Source organism: Papio anubis, chromosome 13 (assembly GCF_008728515.1).
Source record: "Papio anubis isolate 15944 chromosome 13, Panubis1.0, whole genome shotgun sequence".
NCBI classification, from domain to species: Eukaryota; Metazoa; Chordata; class Mammalia; order Primates; family Cercopithecidae; genus Papio; species Papio anubis.
The window spans coordinates 33,570,306-33,583,214 of record NC_044988.1 but is presented as its reverse complement, the minus strand read 5'-3'; the positions used below and the strand labels follow the sequence as shown (position 1 = coordinate 33,583,214).

Below are 12,909 nucleotides of genomic sequence, written 5' to 3'. Positions count from 1 at the left end.
ATGGCACACTCTAGTAGGGTAAGTAACCATTGGTTTGCTTGGGTCTGCCTGATTTTAGCCCTGAAAGTCCTGCATTCTGGGAAACCCTTGAGTCTTAGGCAAACCAGGACAGTTGGTTACTTGAACTTCAGGGAAGTGGCACTGACAATAATATTTATAAGATTGTTGTTTTGAATGAAGGATGTGCCAATCTGCTTTTCTCTGCATTATTAGTGATGAGAATAAGAAGCAAACTGTGCATACCAGAATAACACAATTGCTCACAAGGGACTCAGAGTAAATATATCCCAGAACCACAGTGGCCCTGAAATTTTTACAGGAATTATATTAACTTCGAGGTAGACTAAGAAAATGGCTGTCTATTCTTAGCGTTTTTCAGAAATGACAAAATAACTCTATATTCAAATGTTAAATCATGGATTTAAGGAAGCCAGATCACCATTTTAATAAAATCCATTAATATATGGCGAGCTTTTGATTAGTTACTTTATTAGAGGAAAATAATACAACATAGATTTAAAAAAAACTGGCTCTGGGCTGGGCGCGATGGCTTATGCCTGTAATCCCAGCACTTTGGGAGGCCAAGGCGGGTGGATCACCTGAGGTCAGGAGTTTGAGACCAGCCTAACCAACATGGAGAAACCCTGTCTCTACTAAAAATACAAAATTAGCCAGGCATGGTGGCGTATGCCTGTAATCCCAGCTACTCGGGAGGGTAAGGCAGGAGAATTGCTTGAACCCGGGAGGCGGAGGTTGTGGTGAGCCGAGATCGTGCCATTGCACTCCAGCCTGGGCAATAAGAACAAAATTCCGTTTAAAACAAACAAATAAAAAAACTGGCTCTGGCACACAGAGACAGGTGGTCAGAGACACACTTACACCGCTCTGTGCCTGGCCTCTGTCCCCTCCTGTCTTATGCTTTTGCCACCAGCCTGGAATTCAGCAGACTGGCAAAGCACAGGAGGTTATCCTGGATTTAAAGACTTGTAAAGGATTGGTTTTAAATGAACAGTGGAAAGAACTTTCAATTGGCAGTGGTCAGGAGACATGGGCTCTAGCGCTCATGTGTCTCTAAGTGCTGGGTGATTTCACACAGCTACTTGACCTAATTTTTTTAATTAATTAATTTCTTTTTTTGAGATCGCGTCTTGCTTTGTCACCCAGGTGGAGTGCAGTGGCACAATCACAGCTCACTGCAGCCTTGACTTCCCCAACCCAAGCAATCCTCCTGCCTCAGCCTCCTGAGTAGCTGGGACTACAGGTGCGCACCACCATGCCTGGCTAATTTTCGTACTTTTATTTTTGTAGAGATGGGGTCTCACTGTGTTGCCCAGGCTCTTCTCAAACTCCTGGGCTCAAGCAATTGTCTTGGCCTCCCAAAGTGCTGGGTACTGGCATGAGCCACCATGCTCAGCTTCAACCTTTTAAACCTCAGTTTCCTCATCTTTAAAATGGATGTGATGATCAAAGATCCATCTGCATACAGCCACAAAGTGCTTCTCAGCTGCCAGAACTGGGGAAAACCCGTGGTTTTTTTTGTCCCTGTGCTTTCTATCTATAACACCTCCCAAACTCCTTAAAATCAGTACTGCAAGCTTTTCTGAGAGACTGTATTGAGCATGCTGTTATTGGGTAACTGTTGTGGACAATGGACACCATCATGACACATCTCTGCTTTCCACTGGCTCACATACTAGACAGGAAGGCAGACATACACCATGTCACTGAATATGAGATAGACTGTGGTAGGCACTTAACACTTAACAGAAGTACAATCCAAATGCAGGGGAAAGACAGAGTGGGAGGAAATCAATTCCATCAGGAGAGAGATCTGAGAAGGCCTCTTTTCTCTTTAAATACATGTTAGATAGTTTATGCATTCATTCAGCCAGCCTTTCCTGAACGTCTTTATGCAGCAGGCCAGCAATTCTCAACTCTGGCCAACAGAAGAATTGCCTCTTGTTTACTGAGTCAAAATCAACTAGGATTGGAATTGAGTGTGTGGGCGGGGAGTGCATGAAATCGGTGATTAAGAGGAAAGTAGGATTGATACTCAATCTGCTAGGCCTGGAATGGGAACACTGACATTTAAGACATTTCTCCTGATCTCTGAAAACTTGCAACCTAGTAGAGGATATAAAAAAAATAAATAATAGTAAAAAAGAAGCATGCGAAGAGCTTTCTACAAAGCAGAACTTTGTAAATAGTGTGGAACAAAAGTTACTGGAGTATAAAGAAAAAGGGTGGAACTTTTGGAGTGTTTTAATGGAGGAGGTGATGCTTTCATGTGGCCGTGAGGGGAGAAGATTGGATTATGATGGGGTTCATGGAGGTGAGTGATGGGAGGTGGGAGGCAGGGGCACTGTCAGCTTCCAGCAGTTAAGAAGTTTGGAGAAAGTTGGTGCCAGTACTCAAAGGTTTGAGGGGGACCTTTGTTGCTTGACCTAAGGAGTTTGGGCTTTGCTTGGAAGGAGTGAGGAGCTCTGTGATATTAGTCACGGGAGTTGGCACAAGTGACTTTAGAAAGATGAGTCTTAGCTGCAGACCAGAGTTTTACTGGCCATCTCTGATGAGGCAGCAAATTATTTGTGCCCAAAGTCTCTCTAAACTGGTAGCTTGGGACCTAGTTGGACTATGAGTTTGTAAATAAGGCCATGATTATCAGTGACAAAGAATAACACAGCCACAGAAAGGCCATTCAGTTTGTCCATAGCTGTCCTGGTTTTAGTACCAAAAGTTTGCATTCTGGGAAACCCCTGAGTCCCCCTGAGTCCCAGTTAAACCAAGACAGCTGGTCACCTTAACACTAGAGAAGTGGCTCTGAAGATAATATTTTAAAAACAGTTCTTTTGAACGAGGGATATGCCCTTCATGTCCTTGCAGAACACATTGCCCGTTGGCTTTAGAGTGATCAACAGGGCAGATTCCTGGGACCCTGGGGGTTGCCAGCACTGTGTCTCCACTCACTCAGTGTTCTTTTCACACCAGCGTTATCAGGACCACTCTTTCTCTGTGCCCAGTTTACAAGGGTGCATGAGAATACCTGTTGTGTTTCTGCTAACTTAATACTGAAGTCAGTAAGGATCAATGTCTTAGGGATGAGTTGGGAGACAAATTTTGGAGTGAGAGTCAGCCCAAGGTTTTGATGGACGAAGTAGAAAACACTTTATCAGAGTGAACAATGGGAGTACTAAAGGAGGGAGAAACACTGCCAAGCCTGTTCCCTGTATCCACCATCTGAATAGTGTCATGCCCCTTCAGCACACCCTCTCTCTGCACGTTACTAAAGGAGAAGGTAGATCCCATGGAGAGGGCTCTAGTAAAGGCATAGCATTGCTCCCATCTGTTGACTCATCATTCTCTGAGATCTTCAAATGTAAAAAAAAATAAATTGCATGTAACGATAATGGTAACAAATATAGGAGTCGCTTTGGTACTGGTTACTCTAGATCTATGAAAAAACATTTACAGTATCCAGCTGGTGGCTGTTTTTAAATGCTAGCTTCATTTATAGCTTCAACATATTTCTATTCCTTCCTCTTGAACATTCTTAGAGAAGGGCCAGGCGCGGTGGCTCACGCCTGTAATCCCCGCATTTTGGGAAGCGAGGTGGGTGGATCACTTGAGATCAGGAATTGAAGACCAGCCTGGCCAACGTGGCCAAACCCTGTCTCTACGAAAAGTACAAAAATTCGTTGGGCGTGGTGGCATATGCCTGTAGTCTCAGCTACTTGGGAGGCTGAGGCAGGAGAATTGCTTGAATCTGGGAGGCAGAGGTTGCAATGAGCCAAGGTAACGCCACTGTAGTCCAGCCTGGGTGACAGAATAAGACTCTGGGTAAAAAAAAAAAAAAAAAAATTCTTACAGAAGCATAGAAATAATGTTTGTAGTGACATGGGCAGTGCTTTAGGTGGTGCTTCCATTTGCTATGAGTTGTTTTCTTGGGTCGGCAATGGATTTGTGTAGATCCATTCATACTCTTGGTCTTGTCTCCCTGGAAAAACCAGCGGGACATGCTTGTCACAGAGAGAGCTGGAATGGAGGCCCGGATGTGGGCCGGAACCAGCCAAGCAGAGGGGCAACTGCACAGGGTGGTCATTTATATGGTAGCCATAGTAACAACTGGATTTCCAGATGTTCCTGTCATTTCCAGTGTGTACCGCACGTTAATTAAAGAGAACCATTTTCTTTTCTTTTCTTTGTTTTTGAGATAGAGTCTTGCTATGTTGCCTAGGCTGGAGTACAGTGGTGCCATCTCGACTCACTGCAACCTCCGCCTCCTGGATTTAAGCAATTCTCATGCCTCAGCCTCCCAGTATCTGGGACTACATATGTACCACCACCACACCTGGCTAATTTTTTATATTTTTAGTAGAGATGGAGTTTCACCATGTTAGCCAGGCTGGTCTGGAGCTCTTGGCCTCAAGTGATCCACTCATCTCAGCCTTCCAAAGTGCTGGGATTATAGGTGTGAGCCACTGCGCCTGGCCCCAAGTGGCTATAATTCTTTGGGTATTTTTAGAAAACCGTATCTGTGCCTTTCATTATCAAATTGCTATGTACACTTTTAGATTAGTTATATACCTCAGACTTTAGGATTTGGTAACCATCCGCCTCCTGAATATGAATGGATGTATGAATGAATGAATGAATGAATGAGAGAATGAATTCAATCACTCAATAAATATTTATTAACTACTTACTGTGCTATTCAGTTCCTACTCTGCCCTGGGATGAGCTATTAAGCAGAGTCTCAGTCTCAATTTCACTCTAGGAGTAAAGACCGCCATTAACCAAATAATGACAAAATGTCCACTGGTGCAAATGGTATTAATGAGGTATAGATAAATGAAACTGCAAGTGCGTATAACAGAGAAGCTGACCTCCTCTGCAGGAGAGGGCTCAGAAAGGACTTTGCTGAGAACTGAACAATTGAACTGAGCTCTGAAGGGTGGGTAGGAGTTAATAAGAGTAGTGAGATAGAAGAGGGAACAGTGTTGCCAAATGCCTATGGAAGGTAGAAAATGCTCTATGTTTGGGGAACTGAAAGAGACTATCAAACCTATGGTTCAGTTTGGAGTCTGGGTGGCCTAAAGTAAATGAGATATGAGATAAAGTCCTGGTGGTAGGAAACAACCAGGATTGGAGGCTGGGTGTAGTGGCTCACACCTGTAATCCCAGCACTTTGGGAGGCTGAGGCAGGAGGATCACTTGAGTACAGGAGTTTGAGACCAGCCTGGACAGCACAGGGAGACCCTGTCTCTACAAAATACTTAAAAGTTAGCTCCGCATGGTGGTGCATACCTGTAGTACCAGCTATTTGGAAGATTGAGGTGGGAGGATACCTTGAACCCAGGAGTTCGAGACCAGCCTGGGTAACAAGACCCTATCTCTTAAAGAAAAAAAAATAGCCAGGCATGGCAACATGTACCTAGTTGATCCTCTGGGAGGCTGAAGTTGGAGGATTGCTTGAGTCCAAGAATTCAAGGCTGCAGTGAGCTATGATCATGCCACTGTACGTTAGCCTGGGTGATAATCTCTCCCTAAAACAACCACTGGGATTAAATTTTATATTAAAATTTTTTGGATTTAAATTTCATATTAAAAGTTTTTGTATTAAAATTTTAAATGTAAAAGTAGGGTTTGTTCATGAGAGAAATATCTGAAAAACACAGGAAAGTACAAAGAAGAAAAGAATCACTCATAGCCACACATAGAAACACGAAAAATTCTTTTTTTTTTTTTTTTTTTTTGAGACGGAGTCTCGCTCTGTCCCCCAGGCTGGAGTGCAGTGGCATGATCTTGGCTCACTGCAAGCTCCACCTCCCGGGTTCATGCCATTGTCGTGCCTCAGCCTCCTGAGGAGCTGGGACTACAGGTGCCCGCCACCACACCCGCTTAATTTTTTGTATTTTTAGTAGAGACAGGGTTTCACCATGTTAGCCAGGATGGTCTCCTGGCCTTGTGATCCGCCCGCCTTGGCCTCCCAAAGTGCTGGGATTACAGGCGTGAGCCACCGCGCCTGGCCAAAAATTCTTAACATCTGAGCAGTTTTTATTCCCCAGTGCTTTTCCTATGGGTAGGTTTAAGAAAGACATTGAAATCACACTATGTTTACCATTTTGCATGCAGCTGTTTTTTATTATGATTAAGTTTTAAATATCAATCCATATTGTCATGTGCTTTATTTAAGTGTCGTTTTTAGTAGCTGCTTAATATTCCACCCTGTTCCATCTGTTGAGCAGGTTCCATCCTGGTTCTCAGTCCACTTGGAAGAATATCCATGAGAGGGTATGCAGTCTTCTGACATCCCACAGAGCACAGCAGCACCAAAATAAGGTTAGACTTTCTTATAAAACTAAATCTTTGCTCACTAAATAATATGGGAACAGGGACCTATAGTCTAGTCAGGGAGACAGACATTAATCAAATAACCACAGAAATAAGTGAAAAATTGTGAGGCTTACCAAGGAGATTACCTGTTGTCCTGAGAGTGAATGGTGGCGGGTATTTGACATGGCTGAGAGTCAGGGCTGGCTTCCTGAGGATGAGATAGTGGGACTTGGATGCAACGGAGGAGTAGCAGCTAATTTGGTGCACGGCACTCATCAAGTGGAGGTCCTTTCAAAGGACTAAGAGAAAGCAGGCTAACTGGCCCACAGAGCATTCCTTTCCCCTGCACACATGAATCCCAATCCAGTGAAGAATACAGTTGTGTTTGAGCTATGTAAGGCCACAACGTGGAAGAAAGTTGTTCTAAAATTTAATAAGGTGGTTTTTGGCTGTATGACTTTTACAGGGGTATGGGGAGTGCTTCTGATCCATTGGTAGGTATTCCCAGTACTTTGTCACTGCTTCAGACACACAGCTAAATGGCCATTTACCAGCTCCAAAGAATTCAAATAAAGGATAACAGTGCCCCCAGTGGCTGACTTTAATGATGCCATGTATTTGAATTAGTCATCTTGACTTATTAAATACTGGCATATGCTAGATTTGCAGGATGATGCTTAAAAATAAATGTTGTTTGCCCTAACCATGAGGGTAGTGAACTACTTTACTTCTTTTCTGCAAAGTCATAGGCTTTGCTTTAATTCCTAACCTTTTCGGGCAAGGACTCTCTTTAAAATGTAAACAAAGGCCTGGTTTGGGGCTTAAATCTATAATCCTAGTACTTTGGGAGGCTGAGGAGAGAGAATCTCTTGAGGCCAGGAGGTTCAAGACCAGCCTGGCAACATAATGAGACCTCGTCTCTACAAAAAAAAGAAAGATTCTACATACACACATATATAGTGAACCCCATATAACAGCATAAATGGGATGCACAGACCTCCTACATGCAAAACTACACCTCTGGGTATCATCCATCTCTATTATGTTATGGGTAACATAATTGCTGGATTTGTTTTTATTGTAGGAAGAGTCTACCTCTGAAGTAAATTATATCATTGAAAGACCAAGCTGCCCTCTGAAGAAATATCCACTGCATGAACAGAGATATTTTTAAGCTGCTGTCTTATATAAGTAAGCAGCTTAAATACTTCTCCTTATCTTGGTTTGCTAAAAGAATTTCAGTTTTCTCCTATCAATATGAAGTAACTAGAAAGTATGGAGGACGGGAGACTTGGAGGAGACTTGAGAACCATGTTCTTCCCTTGCTCTGTATAATGGAGCTCTGATAACGGCAATGCATGTGTCTTCCAGTTCTCTTGCCTTTTGTAATCATCTCTCCTGCCCCCAACTTCACCCTTTGTCTAATGGACCTTCCAGCCTTCTTTCAGCTTCTTGAACACGAGCTCTTTCCTGCCATGGGGTATTTGCACATGTTGTTTTCTCCATCTGGAATTTGTCTTCCTGACTCTGCCTGGATAACTTCTATTTGTCCTTCCAGGCTCGTGATTTTCTGCGACACGACACTCCCTCTCTCTGTGATGCATACCGTTTAGCACACTGCATTTTTCCTTCATAAATTATAACACAATTTATTATTATATTTTTATCTGGGCTGATTGTTTAAAATCTGTCTGTTCTACTGGAATGAAACCTTTATGAGATCAGAGAATCTGTCTCTGTTGCTCACTGCTTTATAACCAGTATTTAGTGCCATACAATGGAATCACATTTAACTTTTCAAACACATGTACTAGGTGTGTGCACTGAACAAGAACCTGCCTTCCCATCTCCACCCTGCTGCTGTCCCTGTATCACCTGACCCTCCACAATGGTTGCTGCTCAGTAAAGAGAGTTTTGTTTTGTTTTGAGATGGAGTCTTGCCCTGTTGCCCAGGCTAGAGTACAATGGCATGATCTTGGTTCACTGCAACCTCCACCTCCCGGGTTCAAGTGATTCTCCTGCCTCAGCCTCCTGAGTAGCTGGGATTATAGGCGCGCACGACCACGCCCAGCTAATTTTTGTATTTTTAGTAGAGACAGGGGTTCACCATGTTGGTCAGGCTGATCTCGAACTCCTGACCTGGTGATCTGCCCGCCTTGGCCTCCCAAAGTCCTGGGATTACAGGCGTGAGCCGTTGCACCTGGCTGCAGTAAAGGGTTTTTATAAATGCATGTTGAATTATTTATTATGAATGCATGTAACAAGGAAACTCTGGAATTCAGATCTGTGGCAAATAGCCACATTGTGGGACATCATAGTTTCTCATATATTCTTTTCTTTTCTTTTTCATTCAAGCTCAGAATAATAATCGCTGTTCCTTATGGCATGCGGCCTGAGTGCTGAGACTAGTACACATACTTCACATATATTAAACAAGTTCATATCTAATTCTCAGGACAACCTGATGAGATAGATACTATCATTAGTTCCATCTTACAACTAGGGAAACTGAGGCATAGGTTAGGTCCGTTGCTCAAGGTGACATGGCTAGTGAATGGTGGAGCTTTATTCTCTTAACCGCTACATTCTATTGCATTTTCAAAGCTGAGTGTAATCATACATGGAAATCCATGCAGAGAAAGAGCAGGTGTGTGAAGGAGGGCCCTTTGGAACCCAAGCAGAGTTTGTGGGCATTGCCTTCAGAAGGCTCCCACTAGGATCCTATAGCTTTGTAATGTATAGTCCTCATGTCAGCAGGATCAGAATAATTATGCATCTTTCTAAACAATAAAGGAGTGTGGGATAACCTGCTAAGTTTTCACTGTAGTCAGGCTCCTGAAAGTCTGGTTTGAGGGTCACGCGTGCTTTACAGAACAAGTTGGTTTGCCCTAGGGGTGGCCAGGGCTCCCTACCTTTAGCACAGAGGAATGGGGAGGACAGCTCAGTAATTGCCCATTCTGCAGGCTTCTACCTTAGAACGTTCTGCTTGCTAGATTAAAGGACGGATTCTGGGCCATTTACTCTCTGGTTACCAAAGTAATTGCTGTCTAGACCATTATTTAGGTGGTTATACAGAACATAGCCCACATGATCATCAAATGCCAAATTACGCTGAATTTCAACATGGGTAATATCAGGTTACACAGAGCCTTGAACCAGCTGATATGTGGACACTGATGTCGGGGGATAGAGAGAAAGTAAGAAAAGAAAAAAACACGTCAATTCTGTCTTGGAAAATAGGTTTCATACATAACAGGAATTCCCACCCAGTGGTTTGACATAAGTTTAGAAGACCTTCTCTGGAAGTCTCCATACCATCCTCCCTGACACCACTTCTTGAGTCATGGATTCCTGGAGAGGCTGGGATCTTGGAGGGTCATTTTAGTGAAGGTTTAGTGATTGTAAAAAACCCAAGTGACTCTGGCTAGTCTTAAGCAAACAGGGCATTTATCTGAAAGATGCTGAGCATCCATCTCAGTGAGTCCAGGAAAGATCCAAACAGGCAAGATCAAATAACTGAACAGGACAGCCAGAGCCACTCCTGTGGGCTGGGAGGACAGACCCCAGGCAGGAGGCATCCCCCACACACAACCCAGTGGCTCCCATGGTGTGTCCTAGTTCTGGCTTTTCTTGAGGACTCTCTTTTAATGGCAGCACCAATTCCTGTCTCTCCCCTTCTCCATATCTGTTTCACTGCCAGGTCCTGGCTCCCCAGTGATCTCGAGATCCCAGGGAGATGAAAAAGTAGATTCTTACCACAAAAAGGTCAGGGATTCTTTAGCCAAAAACAATGAGTCAAATTATCTGACCAGGTAGAGGGAGGGAATGAGTGAAAGAAATGGGTTGAAGGGGTTGGAATACATCTACTTCTGGATCTTTTGGGACTTGGTGGTTTTGGTATAAACAGAGTATCCCTTGTATATTTAAAATTGGTGAATTTTACCACACAAAAAACAAACATCCAAAAAACCAAACAAAACCTCCCACAAAGAAACCCATCAGATTATCCCTAGTTCTCTTGGAAGGCATGATTGCCATGACATCATGGCCCCCAGTGTGCAATGCCAAATTACAGAGTGAGACTACATCACAAAGAAAGCAAAGAAAGGAAGGAAAGGAAAGGAAAGGAGGAAGGAAGGAAAGAAAGAGGAAGAAAAGAAAAAGAAAAAAAAGAAAGAGAGAAAGAAAGAGAAAGAAAAGAACAGAGAAGGAAAGGAGGGAGGGAAGGAAGGAAGGAAGGAAATTTGTTCAGTAGAATATAGTTGATTGGAACATGTTTAACAGGTCAACTGAATAACACCTATTTTGGCACATTTACTATGTAGCAAGGACTGTGCTAACTCTTCACAATAATAGTAAGAGGTAGATACTCTGTCATCATCCTGATATTTTACAAAGATGTCAAGTAAATTGCCCAAGGTCGCACGGATGCTCACTATGCTCACTGGGTTATTCTGTTGTGGGAATCCGGGGAGACTAAGTGATCCCAAGGCATAGCTACATGCCAAGATTGGGGTAGTATGAAATTATCTTTTTCTCCTTACTTGTATTGGTTGTTTGCCTTTTTCTCAATACCATATGTAGAATATATTGCTTCAAATTTTGCAGGGGAAATTAATGAAAGCTGAAGGAGGATCATGAAGAGCTCACTCACTACGACAATTGAAGCATCCTTAAAGAAATGAATAATTTTTGTTGTCTATGTTGAATCACTGATGTCTAATCCCCTTTAAACCAAATGCTGTACTCAGTCTTTTGTGCCCAGGTAAGAGTTGTTGATTAAAGTGTTTGCTGTTTGGGGGCTCACATTTTCCTGTCAAGCTGGAAAATTTGTGTTTTTGCATGTTTATTTTGAACATGAAAGAGAAAGCACTGTAGTTGGGTGGCAGGTGCTTATCCATTTGGAAAGCACTTCTTAGAATTCTAACAGGCCGGGTGCGGTGGCTCAAGCCTGTAATCCCAGCACTTTGGGAGGCTGAGGTAGGTGGATCATCTGAGGTCGGGAGTTCAAGACCAGCCTGACCAACATGGAGAAACCCCGTCTCTACTAAAAATACAAAATTAGCCAGGCATGGTGGCGCATGCCTGCAATCCCAGCTACTCGGGAGGCTAAGGCAGGAGAATCGCTTGAACCCGGGAGGCGGAGGTTACGGTGAGCCGAGATCGCGCCATTGCACTCTAGCCTGGGCAAAAAGAACGAAACTCGGTCTCAAAAAAAAAAAAAAAAAAAAAGAATTCTAACAAAAATGTCGAGATGCCTTTTAAGGTATTCTTCATTTTTGACAGTGGATGTGTTCTTGAAAACTTCTTTCTTTCTCTCTTCTTCCTTCTGATTCCTTTCTCTCTGTCTCTCATTAATTATATATGAGCTAGAGGAAGTTGCTATTCACAGGAATAACCTGATAAATCCTCCAGAAAAGACTGTCAACCTGACTTTCTCTTTTTGGTATATCCTTTTTTGTTGTTGTTTATTTCTTAGTGTTAGGCTTGATTTACATGAAGCCCACTAAAAACCTTGGAAAACAGAGCATTACATCTGGATAATTCAGATCTTGTTTTAAATGTTGAATTTCTGTGATAAATTTGTAAGAGGAGGCTAGCTCCTTTGGAGTGTAGTTTAAACTGCTCCTTCTGTTTCCTACTCCTTTGTTCCAGCAATTCTTTGTAAATTTAGATGAGGAACAAAACCTTCCTCAAATATTTCTCCAAAAGAACTACACATTAAGTAAATAGGTTCTACAGATAGGACTGCCAATGCCAGGTTTTAAAGTTAGTTAGGAAGGTGCATTTATGAAATGCTTACACAGTGTGAGGGAGCAGGAAGAGGAAGGGGGTGGGATAAAGGGAGACTAGAGGCACATTTGTCTTCATTGATACAGACCCAGAGAAGAGGGGCCTGAAAATGGAAACTTATGTCTCTGCTTCATAGTATAACCATAGCATTTTCCTCTACCAGCCCTACTATAGTGTGAATGTTTGTGTTCCCTCAAAATGTGTATGTTGAACTCCTGACCTCTAAGGAAATGGGGCCTTTTGGGAGGTGATGAGGTTGTGAGGGTGGACCCCTCCTAAATGAGATTAGTGCCCTATAAATAGGCTCAAGGGAGCTCGTTTGCCCATTCCACTGGCGAGGAGACAGCGAGAAGGCGCCATCTCTGAACCAGGAAGAGGGCCCTCACCAGATTCTGAATCTGCCAACATTTTGATCTCGGACTTCCCAGCTTCTAGAACTGTGAGAGATAAATTCCTGTTGTTTGTAAACTACCCAGTTCATGACATTTTGTTATAGCAGCCTGAATAGAGTAAGACACTACCCTAAAACTTGTTCAGTTTTTAGAAGATTCAGTGAGAGCCAAGTTTTCTTTTCTCATTGTGATCATAGGGATTGGTTCATTAGGTAAATTAAGGAAATGAAATTAAAAATTAGAAAAGGAACTCCAAAAACAAAAACAACAAAACAAAATTCATTTATCCTCTTCTCAGAATTTCAGCTAAATAAAGGTATATCCAAGTTGAACCTCCCAATCTAAAAATCTGAACTCTGAAATGCTCCAAAATCCAAAACTTTTTGAGCAC

General features: G+C 42.8%; 1 protein-coding gene across 8 annotated transcripts in view; it reads left to right on the top strand.

Annotated features, from left to right (window-relative positions):
* The window catches only part of SPATA6L (spermatogenesis associated 6 like), an 82,593-nt gene that overhangs the window by 56,387 nt on the left and 13,297 nt on the right, over positions 1-12,909 (top strand). For 4 of the 8 annotated variants that reach the window (XM_031654208.1, XM_031654207.1, XM_009188820.4 and 1 more), the window contains 3 exons: positions 6,246-6,339; positions 7,418-7,524; positions 10,942-11,162. In XM_031654208.1, the coding sequence (XP_031510068.1) occupies positions 6,246-6,339; positions 7,418-7,507 (184 nt within the window). In that variant the 3' untranslated portion in view covers positions 7,508-7,524; positions 10,942-11,162. Of the gene's footprint in view, positions 1-6,245; positions 6,340-7,417; positions 7,525-10,941; positions 11,163-12,909 lie in introns of those variants that run through there. The other 4 variants (XR_638542.4, XR_002517611.2, XR_638543.3 and 1 more) reach the window with 2 other exon arrangements.